The 19,310-nt window shown below is 37.3% G+C and overlaps 1 protein-coding gene across 9 annotated transcripts in view; it reads right to left on the reverse strand.

Moving 5' to 3' along the window:
• Positions 1-3,843: 3,843 nt before the first annotated feature.
• LOC140354137 (pre-B-cell leukemia transcription factor 1-like) overlaps positions 3,844-19,310 on the reverse strand; it is a 109,261-nt gene continuing 93,794 nt past the window's right edge. For 2 of the 9 annotated variants that reach the window (XM_072439042.1, XM_072439044.1), the window contains exons 5-9: positions 16,500-16,635; positions 12,556-12,604; positions 10,572-10,684; positions 10,088-10,177; positions 3,844-4,332 (exon numbers count right to left, since the gene is read on the reverse strand). In XM_072439042.1, the coding sequence (XP_072295143.1) occupies positions 4,240-4,332; positions 10,088-10,177; positions 10,572-10,684; positions 12,556-12,604; positions 16,500-16,635 (481 nt within the window). In that variant the 3' untranslated portion in view covers positions 3,844-4,239. Of the gene's footprint in view, positions 4,333-10,087; positions 10,178-10,571; positions 10,685-12,444; positions 12,605-16,499; positions 16,636-19,310 lie in introns of all 9 variants that reach the window. The other 7 variants (XM_072439040.1, XM_072439041.1, XM_072439038.1 and 4 more) reach the window with 4 other exon arrangements.

A 19,310-nucleotide genomic window follows, 5' to 3' on the forward strand; every position in this document is an offset into this window, starting at 1 on the left:
AAACTGTGGTCTGTAGTGACATTTTGGTGCCAATGATTGATTTGATGGATTACAAAGATTCAGATCAACTAAATAAAACATTACAGCAAAGTTAATAAGAAAAAGTTACAAATAATATCTCTTTTCAGAAACACGGAATTCATTCAATAGGTTGTGTTCACATTCTTGAATTTGATGACATCATAGTCTCAGATGGTGACAAATGTACTTATTATTTGTCTGGGATCTGCTCCACAAACTTTTCATTTTAACCACCTTTCAACTGACAACAATCACGTCTTTGGAGTTGAAACATGGCACCGATTTCTATGGCGACAGAGAAGACATTGAAATTTGTGCCAGTTTTTATTTCATGTAACTACAGCGACCACAAACCAGATAAAAAAATGTGCAATCTGACAGTTTAAACAACAAATTCTAACATAGAATTCTGACCTGTCGCCAGCTCAATTCTAAACTATTGGGATTCTAGAATGTTGAACACAACCCACTGCATTTAGTCTAAGATATCCTTCAAAAAGAGACCAGTGGACTACTTCAAACACCTAACTTTATCTTGTATTTTGCAGTCTTCCTCCTATTTAAAAAGGAAAAAAAAACGTACTCTAAAATTGTTCGTTATTGTGGCGTAGTAAATGGTAAATATTCTTATCCAAACACGTTACTCATGCCGTTCATAGTCTCCAAAACAATATCCATCCAGACGCAGCACCCAAGTCGAATTTTGAAACAGAAACTTGATGAATATGACACAAGTTGCCATTAAATTACGCTTTTGTAGAAACAGAAGAATGTTCATTTGTTTACAATGGCGTTAGTAACTTAACTGCGGCTATTGCCCAAAGATACAAAACACACAAAAAGTAAAAGCCGCGTAGCTACATACTTTATATAGAAGAGCATTCTTGGGCTAATTCACATATAATGGCAGTATAAAAAACAAATTTGTAGCAAAGCAAATTATATCATACAAAAACAAGTTATTGACATGATGTTGACAAAAGTGTTTTCAAACCTGTGTGTCATGGAGGAGAGTTAGAGTCCGCTTCTTTATTAAACACATTATGAATCTAACTTTTGGTTTTGTTAACGACACATACGTTTTAAAATCCTATGAAAAGACGACTGTAAAGCTGATCCCAAAGTATAAGATAGAAATTCTGCCTTTTTGGTATCATAGTCTGTAAAAGCTCATGAGGAGGACTATTGTAATGCTGTTGTTTTCTATAAGACCACGACTGTACAGACGAGTGACAGAGCAGGATTCACACTGTGGAGTTTGGAAATGAACGAAAACTGACTCAACATTGTGAGTTGAAGAGGATGTTGTGAGTTGTTACCATTGCAGAAGGGAATACATCTAAAACTGTATTGAATTGAGAGTATGTTCATCTCATGTTGTTACTCTGGATGTATTATTATGACATAGACTGTATATAGTAGTGGACAGCGGAAGGAAGCGAGCATGTGAGCGGATCGGCTCCTTCAGGTCTATACAATGTCTATCTGTGAATCTGTGACTCTTTTGCTGAAACTGCTTCGGTGGAATTCACCTGGCTTATTAAAAAAGTTCAGTTTTTATTTTGCTAATCAGGTGCTTTCTTTTCCACGCGGTTCGCTCCTGCTCGCATTAACAGGTTTGATTGACAGCTAGAACAGCTCATTGCTAAGCGCCCACCCTGTGGAAACCAGCGGTGTGGGTGGGAACGGGCGTGTACCTTCTACAACCTCGGTCCTGATTGGTCTTGTGGATGCCATGAAACACGTTCTCAGATTTCCAAATATGGAACTTGGCTCTAAATTAGCTGCTATAACTGCTAGCTGCGATTAGCTTCATTTGGCTGGACAATATGGCATTCGTTTATCCATTAATATATACAGTCTATGATCTAGATCCAATCTGTAAACAAATCTAAAATACTCTAAACACAATTTTCTGTAATAAAGTAATAAAGTAATTGAAATGCATTATATGCAAACAAGAGAGAGAAAGTTCTGTTAACAAATTCTAACATGTCTGATCTGAGTGGTAAAGGCTTGTGATTTAGATGCTCTATTGGCTAAATGTTTGCATTAACGGTGGCTGGGGTAATATTATGATAAAGGAGTTCTCAAACTTTGGATATGTTGCAAATACTGAAAAGTGACACTAACATAACTTTTGGTACTGTTAAAATTATTTTGTTAAAACTCCCTTCATTTATTCAGATAATTCATATTAAAAAAAACGTTTAAGTATGTAAGTCGGAATGTAAAAGATAACTTTTATTTGTCCCACAACGGGGAAAGTTCCCCCTTCATATCATATTGTGCTTTTGAAGTCCATGTTTTTGAATGAACAGACGCCGTGTGACGTCCCTTCACAAAACAAAATCATTTTCTAAAATACAACAGTGTAAAAAAACCATGATGACTTTTATGCATTTCCCTATTTTTGTAAAGTTTGTAGCACAGATTTCAAAATTTGAATCATGTAAGTAATTCAAATCAAACTTCACATTTAAACTTTGGCACTAATGATAAAAACAAAAACATAAAAACAAAACTGAATGGTTTGATGAAGCAGGGAGCCACTCTCTGGTGTAGGTACCATTTACACAGGGGGCTAAGACTAGACCAAAAAGAAATGATCTTGAATATGATAGGCATTAATACCACATTTAAAGAAGACCTATTGTGCTTTTGTCTTCCATATAGTTCTAATCTACGATACCCTACGATGTCTGCATCTTGATTTAAAATGACTCGGCATACTTCTGTGTTGAAAACTGCCTTTGGAGAGCATTCACAATAGAGAACAGAGGAATTATTTTCATTTGTCCGTCACTGTCTAAGAAAATAAATTGCAGAACGAAGTAAGTGCTTAACAATGACTTAAATACACATGAATCACTTTAAATACAACTTTGATGGGTTTGATGACAAGGGGAAGCAATTACGATAAAGGTTAAAAGCTCCTAAAAGTACATTTAGCAAAAAGGTCTCCTTTAAAGAATCCCCAAGTTTATTTTTCGAAGCTACTCTCATATTGAGGATATACATAAATAATTACCATCTTTAAACTAGGCCAGTAATCAAACAAATGAGTCTAAACTACATGTCTAGTATGTAGTCTGATATGTAACACCAAAACACATTGATTGCCTTTTTCATATGGCAAATATGTAATAAATACTTAATTATTTATTTAGTGTCAAATTTACCTGAGATTTTATTTATTGCATGTGAATGTTGTGTAAATTTAAATTGCGGTATTTTCTTTTTTAATCAATTAAAATTTAAAAAGTTTAAAATTATATCTTTAAGGTATGGATTGAAAAAATAATGAGCAAAAACAAAATAAAGCACATGTATAGTTAAAAAAAACAGAAGAATGTATTTAGCAAGATATGTTGAGTGACCTTTACATTAATTTGTTACAAAATTGTACCAAAATGTTGTTCTTGACTGCTTGAATTATTATTATTTTCATGTAATAAAGTAACATTTGTCTTGTGATGTTATAGATATATTGTAAAAGCAGGTCTTAGGATCAAAATGAGACCGCAGTGTTTTTTCGAATGTAATGCTGTAATGCATTTTATCCTTCGCAAACCTGAACGTGCGCTATTAGCATGCTAGTTTTAGTTAGCAAGCTAGTTTTAGTTAACATTAGCATGACGGCACAACTCCACTCTGGCCCCTGAAAGTTGTGGGACCCGTTTATAAACTCAACGCGGTGAAGAATGACGAGGCACGGGATGCGTTAGGAAGGCGAAGAATAATCTGGAGCGCTGCAAACCGTTTAAAATGAACTAGTTCTCTTTTTCACATTTTTTGAGACAAAAAATCGGGTACGCACCTTTAAGTTCAAAAACCGTCTTAAACCTGGACAATCAAACAGCCAACAATAACATGGTACCTACACCAGTGCAGCGTATTTCAAATCATTACAAAAGTGTAAAGAGGTAGTGATCTCGTTTCCATTGACGACATGTGGGCCTTACGCTGCTAACTGTGTGACCTCATGACACCAGAAAGACAAAACAACACAAAGAAAGGATTTTGGACGTGAAACTGTACAAAGTCTGAAGATTTGAGTCTCGTTTCAGGCTGCGCCACCGGTCCGGGTCTGGATTAGGGGATCCTGTGTGTTGAGCTACAGAGAGTCCAGTCCTGAAGGGTCCGCGGTGGTGGTGGTGGTGGTGGTGGTGGTGGGGGGGGTGAGAAGGGTTCTGGGACGGACGAGGGGGCGGGGCATCAGTTGGAGGTGTCTGAGTGAACGCTGCCTGGACCTTCTGTGGGCGAAGTAACTGAGGAGGGGGTGGGCGCGTCCTGCCAGCCGCCGTTTGCCTGGAAACACAAACAGGAATGACTTACGATGGTGAACAGAGCGAAAAGAACGAGATAACGTTCCTGTGATGTCATTAAGCGCTGCGTGTTAAAGGAGACATACTAAGTTTTTGTTTCGGGTACAGGTATTGAAGTATAAGTAGATCATCATTTTACAGTTTGTTCATTTTAAACAGCAAAATGGATATGAAATGTCTTAATAATAGAGACAGGTCCATTGACTTCCTGTTCAAAACTGATAAGCCCCGCCTCTTCAGAGTCACATTTCACCATAACAAGCAGCAGATTGTCATTAAATGTTTTTATTTATGAAAAGTGGTTACGTGACGTTTAAGAACACTGCATGTATCACTTGGAGTCTTAATTTCACTAACTAGAAGCATGTGGGCGGGAATAGGGGGTAGGTGAAAACAGGACTTTTCTGAGCACTCAAGCCTCAGTTGTAGGACAATACAGAATTATTAAAATGTGCAAAGTACAGTAAACTAATGATGAGGAAACACTGTTGTTATTGCACTGCTTGGAATATACCACTGTATCCATCTTGCGTTACAAATTGCAAACAAAAACATGCATTAGCCGTTAAATAGAGCACCTTTAATCACTACTGAATAGACGCAATAAGCAAATCACAAAGGCAGCAGTTATTTAACACAAAATGTCCTTGGTGTCTCGTTATGTATAAAACCTGCTAAGCCTTTAGTTTAGACATCTACATATTCTGAAATACATGCAATTTCTGTCAGTGTTTGGCAGTTAATATCTGTTTTCTGTCAAATATTTATGCTCCTGGACATGTTTAAAAATATCTAAATATTAACTCTAAAGAGGTTGTACCCAAATCTGTCGTACCCCAATACCAATATATTGTTAAAGCGTTTTATTCTCTGTAAACCAGGAAGTTTGCTGTTAGCATGCTAGTTGTTGCTAGCTTTGGCTTTCTGCAAATTGTGAAAAGTGCTTATAAACTGTATATCTGGTGAATAATTAGGATGCTTGGAATATGTAAGAACATTTCTAATATCTTTAGATGGCTGCAACCAGTTTAAAAGGAACTAATACATTGCCTTTAATTCAATAAAGTGGAAATGTTAATCATAACCGCAAATTTGACATTTTTCTATCATGCAGCCAATGTTATTTGAAATAATAAATTTTTTAATCTGTATTTTTTTTATTATGTATACCCTGTAATATTAAACTGTATTAAGGCCTAATAGTTTGACTTAAAACCACTAGATTGAATGGATACAGACATTAAAATGTACTAAAATCAGGCAAGTTTAACTGGAATGGGTACATTTTATGCACAAGGTTACACACTAGGTTGTGTACTTGATGAGGCGTCTTAAGGAGATAGCTTCCACAGTGAAATGTCCTGGGGGAACAGAAGTGCAGCGATTGCAGCCGGGAATGCTGGGAAATGGAGACCACGGCCCTGAGCTATTACTAATCTATGTGCTCTGTTTGAGGGGCCGATAACCCTGGACAAATGACGGCTTGTATGTCTGATATTAAACAATGCAATCGAGTTTGCACTGGAGCAGAAAGATGAAGCCTTCACTTGAACACGACCAATTCAGATAATTGAAAAACTGAGTTCAAGAATTCATCTTTATTTATACAGTATCTATTTAAAGTCAGTAGTGTAAGTATTATTGGTATTATGATGATCTTTTATTGTTTTTTAAAATACAAACCAAAAACACAGAACAAGACACAAAAAGACAAACAAAAAGAGCAGTGTGTATAAAGTGTAAAGATATTGTATGTGTTTGTTTGTTTTATGTATGTTTTAATTGTTATATAAGGATCTGCAGTCTAAAATAAATAAATATTGTAAATTTAAGAAGCAAAATATTACAAAATATATTTTTAACTGCTAAAATAGCCTGAGCGTGAACCTTGATTTAAAAATTACTTTGATTACGGCTTAAAAATAAATAAATAAATATATATATATCTATATATTTTTTGAAGTCGATATACCATACTAAAACAAAAAGTGAAAGAGTAAAAAAAAGAAATAAACAACATTACAAAACTACTCCAAATCATTTTTTGTTTTGTTTATGTTAATGTATATTTTGTAGCATAATATAAAACTAGATATTTCAATGTTTTGGAGTAAGTACGTTCATTTTAGCCACAGTAAAAGACCCGAGGCATCTTTTGGGCAAAACAAAAGAGCCGGATGAATTCTCCCAAACACATTCAAGTCTAAAAAATATGTTAAGTCCTGAATCTCAGTGACAGTGAACAGGCTGCAGACAGAGATTCTGCTGCTACATTATGCATTACGGAGCTTCTTTACAGCTTTAAACCTGAATAAAGCAGCGTATTGTGGCAGTGTAGGACGTGCTCGAGCAGGCAAGCGTCCAAGGAGAACAAGCCGGGCCGGAGCATTGCTGGAATACGTTAAAGCGACCACAACTGGAAGAGATATGCCATGAAAGTTCAACTGGCTAGAATGTTGAGACCTGATTGCTTAAAATTTTAGATCGGCGAAAAGTGTGTCTTATTTATATGAATGAAGAGAACCCGAGTTTGGACTAAAATATAAATAAAACATCGACTTACATGCAACTATTGGGATTGTATTTGTTCACAGAGCATATTTTAAACTCCTCAACGGGCAGTAACATTTTAGAGAACACCAAATATAACCTGCTAAACAACAACGATACATGCGTTTTTGGGCAGGTGATGTACTGTAGTCAATATTGTTTAGAATATAGACAACATTTGTACATAGAGCTTATGGTTTATAATAAATACTGAAAGAGCTGATAATGCATCAGCTCTTTCAGTATTTATTATAATAATAGTCAATTGTTTTTTATTGTACATTAAATAAGGGGAAGAAGTAATGTGTCTACACTTCTGTAATTTTCACATTTGTGTCTAATAATTGAACCTCAAGATAAAAAGAGATGATCGTCTGAATATTATTATCGGGATACTCCCAAAAAATACAGGGATATTAATTTTGTCAGTATCGGCCATCCCAATGCATTTCAGAGGATCATGTATAACTGCCTTTGTGATTGGCTAATTGTGATCAACACTGAATTATTTTTTAAGGTCGGACAACTCATTTTACTTAAACTTAGTAACATTTTGCTAAATAGGCTCATTTTAGAATTTTTTTAGGTTTATTAATTTACTTCCTGATTGTAAATGATGACATCACACCAAGTCTGCTAGCCTCCTACTCAAGTCAATGGGTGCATTCATTGTCATGTGTTGCCAATTTATGCTTTAGCTAAAGATTAAAAAGCAGCTTTTAAGAAAACTGAAGGATTTTCAACTGAGAAAAATTTCATAACCGAAAATTGCCACAAAATCTAACATTTTTGAAAGCTGTAGGTCCCTGTTGGCCGAACACAAGCAGTTTGTTTTTACATTTTGCTCAATAAGAAAAATGCTTTCTAGACTGTGGAGGATTTTTTTTTCTGCAGTTCCACAGACTGGCCACTAGTCTGACCCCTGACAAGTTTAAACTAAGCTCTAATTTAATAGATCCATGCATCAAGAATTGTTATCAAGCAAACCTACACTGGGCCAAAACTCATCTAATATTAGTCATAATAGTCACAGAAATTATTCCTTGAAAAATCAAATATATGAAAACACTTTTATTTAGTTGAATTATTATATAAAGGTTCCAAAAATAATAATTTGTTGCGGGTAAAGTGAGCCAAATTTTGGAACTCTGAGTCTCCCTGTGATGTCATCAATGTGTTTTAGAACACTAGTCCACGTCCTTGCATTTTCAACATTTTTCATCTTTTCTCCACAAATTGCAACTTTATCGGTGTGAAACGATCATTTATAATTCTGACATGTATCATCCCACCAAATAAACTAAAACATGTAAAATCATAAAAACCTGTGACTTTAAAGTGCAATGACAGGTTGGACAAGTCAGTGAACTAAAATGGAGCTAAGATATATATATTTAAAATGCTGCTCAAAATGATACTAATTTTATCTCAGAATAGCAATTTTAAAAAAATGTTTAAATGTATAATTATACTTCCTCTTTGAAAATGATGACATCACTCAAGGAAATTAGCCAAAACTGGGCCTAAACCGACCTATTCTAATAAAAAAAAAAAAAAACATTTGACATATAAAAATATGTAAGAGCGTCTTTATTTAGTTGAATGATTGTTTAGGGCTCAAAAAAGTTGTTTCTTTTATGCAATTATGCATAAACTTCAATTCAATTTCAGAATCCAACTTTTACACTAACAATTCAACACAATTACAATACAAAGCGCTTTATTTTTCCGTCCTAAAACGTGAATGGAACTAAACCGTGCTAGAGCGGGCGAGCGTCCAAGGAGAACAGCCCCCAACAGGCCAAAGAATGTTAGCGACCTCTGGGGGTTAGCACAGCTGGCTCATATTTGAATACACTGCTTCTTTTTTCTCCACGCCAACGTTTCATCGGATTATCATAGGGGCGCTGGGGCGGGACCTCGTGTGTGTGCTCCTGTCAGTGCCATTACCGCGGCGACGCTGAGATCAGGGAAATGCGCTTGGATTGCTGTCCCAAGCCCACACTTGCCGTCCCCGTGTCTGTCCCATCGATTTTCCCCTGTGCGATTTGGCTTGTCGCTGCAGATTTCCCCCTCCGTTTACTGCCGGCAGCCATCCCCCCCCCGCCCTCATTCAAGTCCCCATGTTTTTTTACGGGACCAAAGTGATGCAGAGGGCAATGCAACATAATGTGAGTGTTTTTGTGTTCGAAATATGTACTATGACAGTCAGCGGGTTAGATTTTTTAATTTACAGTGTTTCAAAATAAAAAGGCCGGCTAGCCCAGGATTTTTTACATAGTACGTTACATTTTGCTAAATGTTTGCTACATTTTATTGTAATCATTAGGGAATAACATTTTGTTTTGCTACCCTTTAATATAATGCATTAAATAACTTTTAACATCCTGATAACTACATTCAGTATCCTTGTAGGGCTGAATGATTTTGGAAAATATAAAATCAAGATTTCTCTGTGATTAGATGTGTTTTAATTGTAGGATTCTCTTCAGAGTTCACATTTGAGAGAAGATGGATGAATGTACTTCATAACATTTCAAGAAAACCATACATTATACATAATAACATATATTTTGTTGTTTACAAAGGAAATTATGTATATAATTGCAGTTGAAGCAAATTGCGACCATTCAAATTGCGATTGCGATCTTGCAGCCCTATATCCCATCTATGTATGTTTCCTTCACAATATTCTTCCATGCTCTACTTTTCTGCCTTTCTTTTCCACAATTACCATCAGATTTGACTTTGGCAGCAATTACGTTACTGTATGCCAAAAAGTAGATTTTTAAAATATTTTTTTTATTGAATATATGGTTTTGCCACATTTCCCAATTGCCAAAAACTAAACTAAATTTAAAACAGTGTACTGAATTTTAGACTTTTGAGACTCCATTTCACACCACTGTCACTTGTCTCCAGCCCTGTCCTGACAGCAGAATCGCCCTCAGCAGTGTTAGCCTGGTGAGCCACTGGGCTCAAGCTAATCCCAGGTGTGCTGCTGTGAGGGCTCAGTAGGTGTGAGGGCCTAGCCCTGAGCTAACGGGACACGACAGCCATGCCGCATGTGTGTCCCACCCCCGAGCACCTAAGCAGAGGGGACCACAAAGAAGACAAGTCCCCCTAACAGCCACTGTGAGCCCCCTGGTGCTGAAATAATTGGCAGAGGAGAAGAAAGGGCGGCTTACGTTGATGCCCTGCGGACTGTACATCTGGGAGGCTGAGAGCGCTTCACTGTATCCGCCTGTCTGACTGATAACATGGCGAAGGGTATCCACCTGGAGACAGCAAACAAAGCAAGGTCACACAAAAGATCCAAGTTTTACACTGGCAGTTTGAGACTCTGGGGCCTTATGGGATTAGGCTTTAGTCATCTCCAATAGTCTTATTTCATTCCTATTTGGATTAGGAATGTTGTGCTAAGAATAATGTTAATAATGAGCTGTAATGTGTTATAATTTTAATATAATGTGTGCGTTTTATTAATGATGAAATGTAGCAGTGGCAAAATCTGGTGCATCATTTCTTTCAAAGATAATATTAATATTAATGAAGACCGGTGTTACGAATAACTTTAATTCAAAATAAGAATGAAATGCCCAATTGTGCATTTGTCAGATTATTCATAATGTTGTCAGTATGCTTGAGTGTTTGCTGTGCCCCTAGCCCTACCTGTGACTGGACGTTGGCCCCCACCTGTGCTCCCTGGTACGAGTCCCCGTTTAGAGACTGCACGGTCATGAACAAATCGCCCGAGTTGGACATGTTAAAAGAGGCACCAGAACCTGGAGGAGACAGAGAGACAGAGAGGACAGGCTAAAGCTAGCAGCACTATGACAGGCACCATGCAGTTAGCGCTGAGCTAAAGAGACAGCTCGCCTCTGGTCCAGGCCATGCCACAGCCAGAGTGCAGAGCCAGAGGAAGAAGAAATACAAACTACAGTGTGGCCTGGGCTGAAAAGCACGTGAATTAGCAAAGTTTGACAAAGCTTATACATAATTCTGTAGACGAATAATCAAACAAGGGTGTACATCCAATGAGTTTGTTAGAGATGTAGAAACAGAATAAATTAATTCAAGAACAATGGCATGTCAAGGCAGAGAAAATATATAGTGTCAAATTGAAATAAGTATGTGACCTGTTACTGCATTTCCATCTAAATTTAAGAAACTTTCAATCTTCAATATAAAGTTATTGACATTGTAAGAGCATTTTTTACACCACTAATCTTGTGAAAAGGCGAGCCCTGGAGTGTCCAAACCTCTCTTTGAAATACATTCAAAGCGGAGGGCCACAGACTGGTGGTCAATACAGTGGCTATGTATAAATCATGTATTAAAATGATTTACATGACATGCAAACCGCAAAATCTGACGTGACTAAATAAAGGGACTATGGTCAGAAAGAAACCTGCTATTTACATATCCCTTTAATAATGTTTTGACTCCAAATATATGATAATAATCCGATTTTGTGTGAGTCTTTCAGATGAGTGCCTTTAACAGAGCCTTAATAAGACTTTTAGGTCAATACAATGTGATGTTACTGAGGTGATGGTATTTGTATTTGATTTATTTTGGACATAGTTTGGACACCCCTGAGCTGACCACTACAGAGTAGATATGATAGGCCTAAACCTCAGGAAGTCCCTGCCTGGAAGACTTTATAATTGGCTCATTGCTGGGTTTCATGACATTCTATTGGCCAATAATATTTACCGGTAATACAGATGAGGGGAAACTAAAGTTATTATGGTTAAAATTATGTTTTTTTCTTGTAATATAGCGAGTTCCAGGGTCTAGATCCCTAAAACTCATTTGTAAATGTATCTGTACCGTATATTTCATGGCAGAGTACAATGTAATCGATGGGGAAATCTGGCCCTCATCTCGGAGTATGACATCACATTCTAGAATCTGAAAACCACCAATAGCGTGGTCGCTGAGAGGGTTAATTTGTAACAATGCGTGAGTTGGCTACTTAAATACAAATGCAGTAATAGAACATACATAGAGAATAAATAAGTATCATGGGAAAAGAAAGCATTAAGAGCAAGATGGTGACTTGGTGCAGGGCTCAGGGCAGTTTGTTCATGTACACTGAGAATCACTGAGAATCGCTGAGTCTTTCTCCAATATTTGGAAGCTGCAAGTGGCTCTCCATTTCTCTCCAAATAACTCCACAAAGGCTAAATGCATTTCACTCTTTTCTTGCACCAAATTATTATTCACTAGTCATATTATGTCAGTATATAACGTGTTTGTTACATTCAAATGCACATGCAAGAGAACTAAATCTTGTTATTTCAGTGTTAATTAGTTAGTTGCTCTGTTATCTCCAAATCAATCATTGAAATTAGTAGAAGATGATGAATAAATGATGATTAATGTGACAAAGGACAAGTTGCTGTCATTTTACTTCTGTATTTAGCTAGGGAAAAAAAGTTGGAGACAGCTTATCTATGGTCTGTCCTAAACCTGTTGGACCCTACACTGCACAGAGAGGTGACAGCCGAGCGGGCACAGCCTTGACTTCCTGTCTCACCTGCAGAATTCGGAGTGGAGGGTGAATTTGCTTGGCTCCCATGTGAGGACGCGTTAGCCGCACTGACGGCAGTTCTCGCAGCGTACATGTTGGCTTCCTCCTGGAACTTACCAATGTTTTTCTTGTATCTGATTCTTTTATTCCCAAACCAGTTGGAAACCTGAGCAGAAAAAGAAGAAAAGATAAACAGTAGATTATGGGGTGTGCTGTGTAAAAGGTCGGTTTTAATGTTAACCTAATGATGTAAAACAGGAAAACAACTGTATTTGCTTCTTCTTTTTGTGTTTCTTAAAGCTATTACAGTAGCGATGTTTTAACTCCAAATGACATCAAGTTATAAGCAAATGGCCCTACATATACAGTAGTAAGACACATGATCAGAGAGTATAATAAAATAGTTGATTAAAACTCAAAATAACACTTTTCCCTTTACTGTTTCTATGTTATAAAATGCACATTTATCTAGTTACATGTGTTTTGTGAAATAAGATAAAATGGGTCTTTTTATTCATTTACAACAAAACGTAACCCCTTTTTGTCACCAATCTGCAACCAATGAAGATTAGGTTACATTAGATAACTAAAGAATGCAAAAGAAAAAAGAAAGTAGGTATGATATATAATGTGCATAAAACTACCTAATAATCCCTAAAACCGCCCTGTGAATGAAATAGTGAATGAATTAAATAAAGGGACCACTTGAAGGCAACTGATACAACTGCTGAATGTGCACAAAAATTTGTGAAACACAACTTATGATGTTAATATCAAAGAAACAAGTCATATTTTCTGTTTTGAGACTGCCCTATTGTTCATAAATATTGGACTAACCCTCTTCACCATCGCCATTCTGTTGACTAAACCAAGTATCTAGGACATAAAACCTCCACAATAGATGGATACTTGTAGAATGTACGTTTAGCTGCTCAAATGACTTTATTATTACAAAATGGAAAATTTGACTTTTAATTTGAACTTGAAAAAGGACACCGGCCTTTTTGTATATAAAAATATATAAATAATAATTGTGTGTAAAAAAGTATTTTTTATCATATAAAATATACACATTTGTCCATTTTCAAATTAAGTCCGAATGTAATTTTTTCCACACTACGAATGTCCAGTATAACGTTATGGTGTTTTACTTTTCATGTCTTCAAGGCTTCAAGAGCAAGCTATTCACTTCTTGCTTGCCTTGCGTTTCCCATAACCCCAGGTCCACCTTGTAAAAGATGTCTCAATCTCAATGGGTTCTTACGCGGTTAAATAAATGTTAATAATTAAAATAACACGCTCTAAAGCCAATGCAGCGCTGAAGAGCAGCGGCAGCAGCAGTAGCAGCATCACAAACCGGTGCTGTGAATCTGCATTAGCTCCAGAACCCAATGATTGCCAATAACAGTCTCATTATGACTCCATGACGGTAGCTATCATCACACACGCTCCAATCACTCAACATCGGCTAGCTCCCCATTAGCACTAATGCACTCCCAGATGAAGCTTCGAGGGGTAATCCCGCCACTAATGATAAACAACATTAAAATGAAAACCGAATCAATCCAACGAACTTTCCCCAGCGCTGCCAAGGTAAACAGTCTCCTTTATTACGGACGCGAAACAGAAACACGACAAATCATCCGCGAGCCGAGTAGCGCTCGCGATCAAGCGCGCACATGCATCAGGGATCGTTGAGAATGAATTAATGAAAGAAGCAAAGGAAACGATCTGTTCAGAAGTGATGGATTCAAAACACGGGCCGCTGTTTACCTTCGCGATGCTTTTGTCGTTATCGACTCTCAGGAAATAAAAATTACTTGAGTGCTTGAACGCAAATCTACATTTGCATTTTTACTCATCAGCAAAACTGGAATAGATCGCATTGAGTTCAAAAGTTGGTTTGGTAAAATGGAGTTAGGACCTGGACTCTTAACACAAACACTTTCTTGAAATTAATACATTGAAAACTAAATTAGGTTTAATGTGGCTTCATTTTTGCTCTTCCCATACCCATTTTAACAAAATAATGTAGCTTTTCTGATTGTTGTCTCCACGGAGATGTCATAGCTTTGCCTAAAACTGTCCACAGGATTCATGTGTTTCAGTCACGTGACTTATTTGTTGTCACAGCCATTTTGAAGATGTCAACATACAGTTGTCTATCTGCTCTGTTAGAGTCATGAATAACAAAGAATAACATGAAAATGAAAAGGGTTGTTACTTCAAGAAGACAGAAGTTATAGGCTTTGATCCTTATCTACAGCGGCGAGTCCCTGACACTTAAAAGCAGAGACAACTTGTCACAACAAACTTATTTGTGGACATTTCCATCTGCTCTTCCTCGTCCACAAGCCCACTGCATAAGACACGCCCTAAAAGCTTTCAAGAACACAGACTTTGGGTCTGATCTTATAATATAACACCTGGACTGTTGGAAATTAGGCTTTTTAAAACTGTCTGCGAGTTTATTAGCATAGCATTTATTAGCATAGCCGCTGCCAACTACTTGAAACAAACAGCTCAGTCTGGAGCGATGTCCACTGGTTGCTCCTGACCACAGTGATACATTTCTGGACAAATGGGGTCTTTAGGGATGTTACAGAAAAGGAATTCTTTATTTTGAGACTGTTATTAAAGAGCCCACAGTGAACATGCAGCTTTCGCCCTCAAGATGGCAGTAGCAACTTCGGACCCATTAATAGCGTTAAACTGATCAATCTCCATGTTGCAGGATTAATCTGTGGAGCGGCGAGTTTGCAAGTATTTATGATCAATAAATACACCTGTGATCGAATAAATGCAAGAAATATTTAATGCAATACTGTGGAACATTCAACAACAGGGACAAGCAAAATATATACCTCCACAAAAAGGTTACATAAGATAAGATAAGATAAGATAAGATATTCCTTTATTGTCCCACATGGGGAAATTTCATTGGTGCAACGCAGGTAGATACAGAGGTAGATACAGAAGAACAGATCACTTATAGGAAGTCTGAAAAACACTTTCAGTAGAAGATCTCCTATAAATAAATAAAAACTCCCATAGACAAATAAATAAATAAATTAAATACCATTGCATGTGATCACGACAGTAATTGCACATGAATATGTGTCACGACAGCACATAGATTGCACATGAATTTCACAGTAATTGCACATGAATTCCAACAGCAATTGCACATATGACAGAATTGCACATCAGTATTAGGTTAGGTCAGTATTGCGACGGGATAACGTGACGATCTCCGGGTAAGACGACTGTTCTCCGCAGTTTCATGAGTTCCTCCTTTGTGGAAACGCCGGCCGGGGGGCGGGGCCGGAGCCGGGGGGCGGGGCCGGAGCCGGGGGACTCAGAGCCAAGACACATCGCAACGACACAACGAAAACACTCAATCCAGCCGAATAAAGTCAAAACAAGTTAATTTAACATAGTTTAATTTATGTTTAATTTTTTAATTTAACAAGTTAACATAGTGCCCATTTAATAATCTTAGTGTTTTTTATCAGTCGAATTTTGACAACATGGATAATTGAACCATGCTTTTAAATATTACATGAGATTGAAACGTTCATGCAAATGCAATCATCCGACTAGTGTCTAAACATGGCCGTAGTGACAGCCGAGTCAGTGGAGCTTCAATGGAAACAGCCTGTGCTTGTCTCTGGTTTGAAGAGCTACATTCTCTCCACACTCCACTGCTTTGTTGTTTCATAAAAGCTACAGCTGAAGATTAGAGCGCTGTCTGTAGTCATAATATATTCATAGCAGCCACACACGGGCTGTAACGCGGCGGTATGTACGGCCTGGTTGTTGAGTCCTGTTTTTGGTATTTACATTAGTCCTTGGATATGTGAAGCTGATTGGTCGAAGCGTCACAACAGTTCAAACTTTTGTTAAATCTGGTTGAGAGAAAAGCGTAGACATCTTCAGCGTCCGCACATGCACAAAGCCCTTCCCGCACAGAGCCGACTCAGGTGGATTCGCGTGGGCTTATGAACTCACAAATATCATGATATACAATACTATACTATAAATAGAAGTGTATCTGTTACCTGGGCGACTGTGATGGCGCACTTCTTTGCCAGCTCCTCCTTGGCCTCCTCACTGGGGTACGGGTTACTGAGGTGGGAGTAGAAATATTCATTCAGGATCTCTGTCGCCTGCTTATTGAAATTCCGCCTTTTTCGTCTAAAAATGACAGAAAGACAAACAAAGCACAGTTAAATATTGTAGGGTTAGCGTCTTCACGTGGTTCTTACAAGCAATTCAAGTTTTGTCCTGGCTTTGTTTTTTTGTGGGTTTAGTCCTTGTCTAATCATACTGCGATCAGCTAGCATGCTAACAGCACACTTCCTGTTTCTCAGACACTAAAACACCCCATGAGACCACTAGTCTGCGGGAAAATCAGGAAGTGTGTTATTAGCGTGCTAGTTGTTGTTAGCATTTAGCATGTCAACAAAGCTCGCTCTGGCCTCTGAAAGTTGTGAAAAGCGCTTATAAACTGGCTCTAACGTGAGGAACACTGTATTTTCGAACTTCCGTAAACTTGTTCTGTTTTTCCGATTTTTTTTTAAGGTATACCACCTTTAATCCTGAACATTTTTAAAACTTGAACTCCCTGTGAAATGTTTTTGAATCTCCGATATTTTCTGTCGTATACATTTACATAAGATATACATAAATAACCTTCTGAAATGACCCAGCCTCTTATACAGTATACGCTTATGTTACTTATCAGGTCATGTTGACAGAGAGAGCTCCTTGGTCTCACCGGTTCGAACCCTTGAGCTGATTTGTACAAAACCCTGTGCATGCTGATATGTAAATGTGCACCGCATGGGTCCCGAAACAGCAGAGGAAGCAACACTCATCTGCTCCACACTTCTCCCTTCATCCCTCCTCCCTCCTTCCCTCTCTCTCTCTCTCTCTCTCTCTCTCTCTCTCATTACAGCAGAATAGATAGAGGGCTTTGTACGGCAGCGCAAGCCTCATTTAAATGTTATGCCTTCGACTCGGGAGTGAGATTTATCCTTGAGAGAAATGTATGCAAATCTGTGGCACGCATCAAAAAGAACAACCGATTAGACTAAAGAAAAGGAGGAGACACAGGCAGCACACGGGACAGTCTCTGAAGACGTCCGAATCTGAAACCAAAAATGCAGCAGTCCCCGGTTTAGTCTATGTTTAATTTACTCCAGATTTTATGATTTTTTTGAAGCTAAAAGACTGCTCTTATTGGCCGATGTTGTTGTGTTTTTTATATAAATGAGTCCAGGAGCGACGTGTTTAAAAAAAGCTGCGCACAAAGAAATCAAAGTTCTATCCCATTCATTTTAATGAGGCAGCAAAACAACATGATTTTTCACATTTGTTGACGGCGCAGATTAAGGTTTTTTCAACGAGTAATAAGAGCCAATCTCAGCAGCAAGTTCCCTAATTAGTAAGGGTTTAAAACACCAACTATTTAGGCTTTAATAAGCACTAGTTATTTGCTTATAAGCACTTAGATAATTAGTAACATTTTTAGATGGCTTAAAATGCCTTAAAGATATTAATAGACATTAAATAAAACAACAACTACACACAGAATGTTTGTAAGAGCATTAATAAGTTGCTTATTAAATGGTTTCCAATTAATAAATAATAAATGCTACTAAATGCCTTATACAGCTTAAAAACAACTAGTGCGTATTAATGCATTATAAATATTTTATGAAAAACCCACACATTTGTGGTGCCTGATCAAATAAAATATTGAAATCTGTTGTCTGGTCTGTTATATTTTTTGTTGCAAGAACATTAGATTTAGGAAATATTTATCATGTAGTTGTTAGCATTTTATGTTAATTTTACATCATTTAACTGTGCTAAATACTTCTACTTGCAGTGATGTTTTCTGACAAGGCTCTGGTGTGACTCACATGTGGTCGAGTGGCTGTCAGTCGCCAAAAGAGCCTTGGTTCTTCATAGTTTGAGATGTTTGGAGGCTCACGCTAACTCTATCATAGAAAATGCATTGGAACTAATGTATGGAACGATACCAGCCTATAGAATTCAGGCGTTCTGTTTGCAAACACTGAAAGTATCTGTAGAAATGACGCCCACACACACATTTACTAAAGAGCACTGATATAGTAGAGAGCAGCTTGTGTCAGCATGTTTACATAAGAGTCATTCATAAAGTGATCAGCTGACATGTTTGTACCCTGAGAAGATATTTAATACAATTTAATACACAGAAGTGCCCTCACAACGGAAGTGCCGATCCATGGAAAAAAGAGGAAAAAGTGGGCGGGGCAGAATACATTCAATTGGCTGAAAATAAAATCCATATTGGCCCATCCCTAATTCAAACTATGGTGTTTTGGAAGCATTAGGGAAAATATATTTATATATTTTCTCTATTAAAGCTTGAAGATTGTAGTCATGAGTTAAAATGATAATACTGATAGATTTAAGTTAATGTTGAAATATATTTAGCCAGCATGCAATCAGTTTTATTTGCTATGTATGTTATTACAAATATTGGGGGGGAAGGGGAAACTCTGACACATCATCTGGAAACCGTTTTAAGATTTGAACCAGGATCTTGGTCAGGATGTAACACACCATCCCCAGCGCAGGGAGAATATGCAAACTCCACACAGGAATATGGTCTGGAACTGTACCCACGATCTACTAGCCATCATACAGAAATATTATATACATTGTCATCTTATACAGACCCTTTCAAATGTTATGTCATCAGAATGTTCAAAATTCTGGAAAAGCAAAATTAAATAGACAATAACACTCAATTTCAATTACAAACTGACATCAGATCTAAATACTAATGGTTTTAAGTCTTTATAATGATGAAGAAA

Source organism: Eucyclogobius newberryi, unplaced genomic scaffold (genome assembly GCF_026437365.1).
Source record: "Eucyclogobius newberryi isolate DKJ021-1_F unplaced genomic scaffold, fEucNew1.0.hap1 SCAF_9, whole genome shotgun sequence".
Taxonomy (NCBI): Eukaryota; Metazoa; Chordata; class Actinopteri; order Gobiiformes; family Gobiidae; genus Eucyclogobius; species Eucyclogobius newberryi.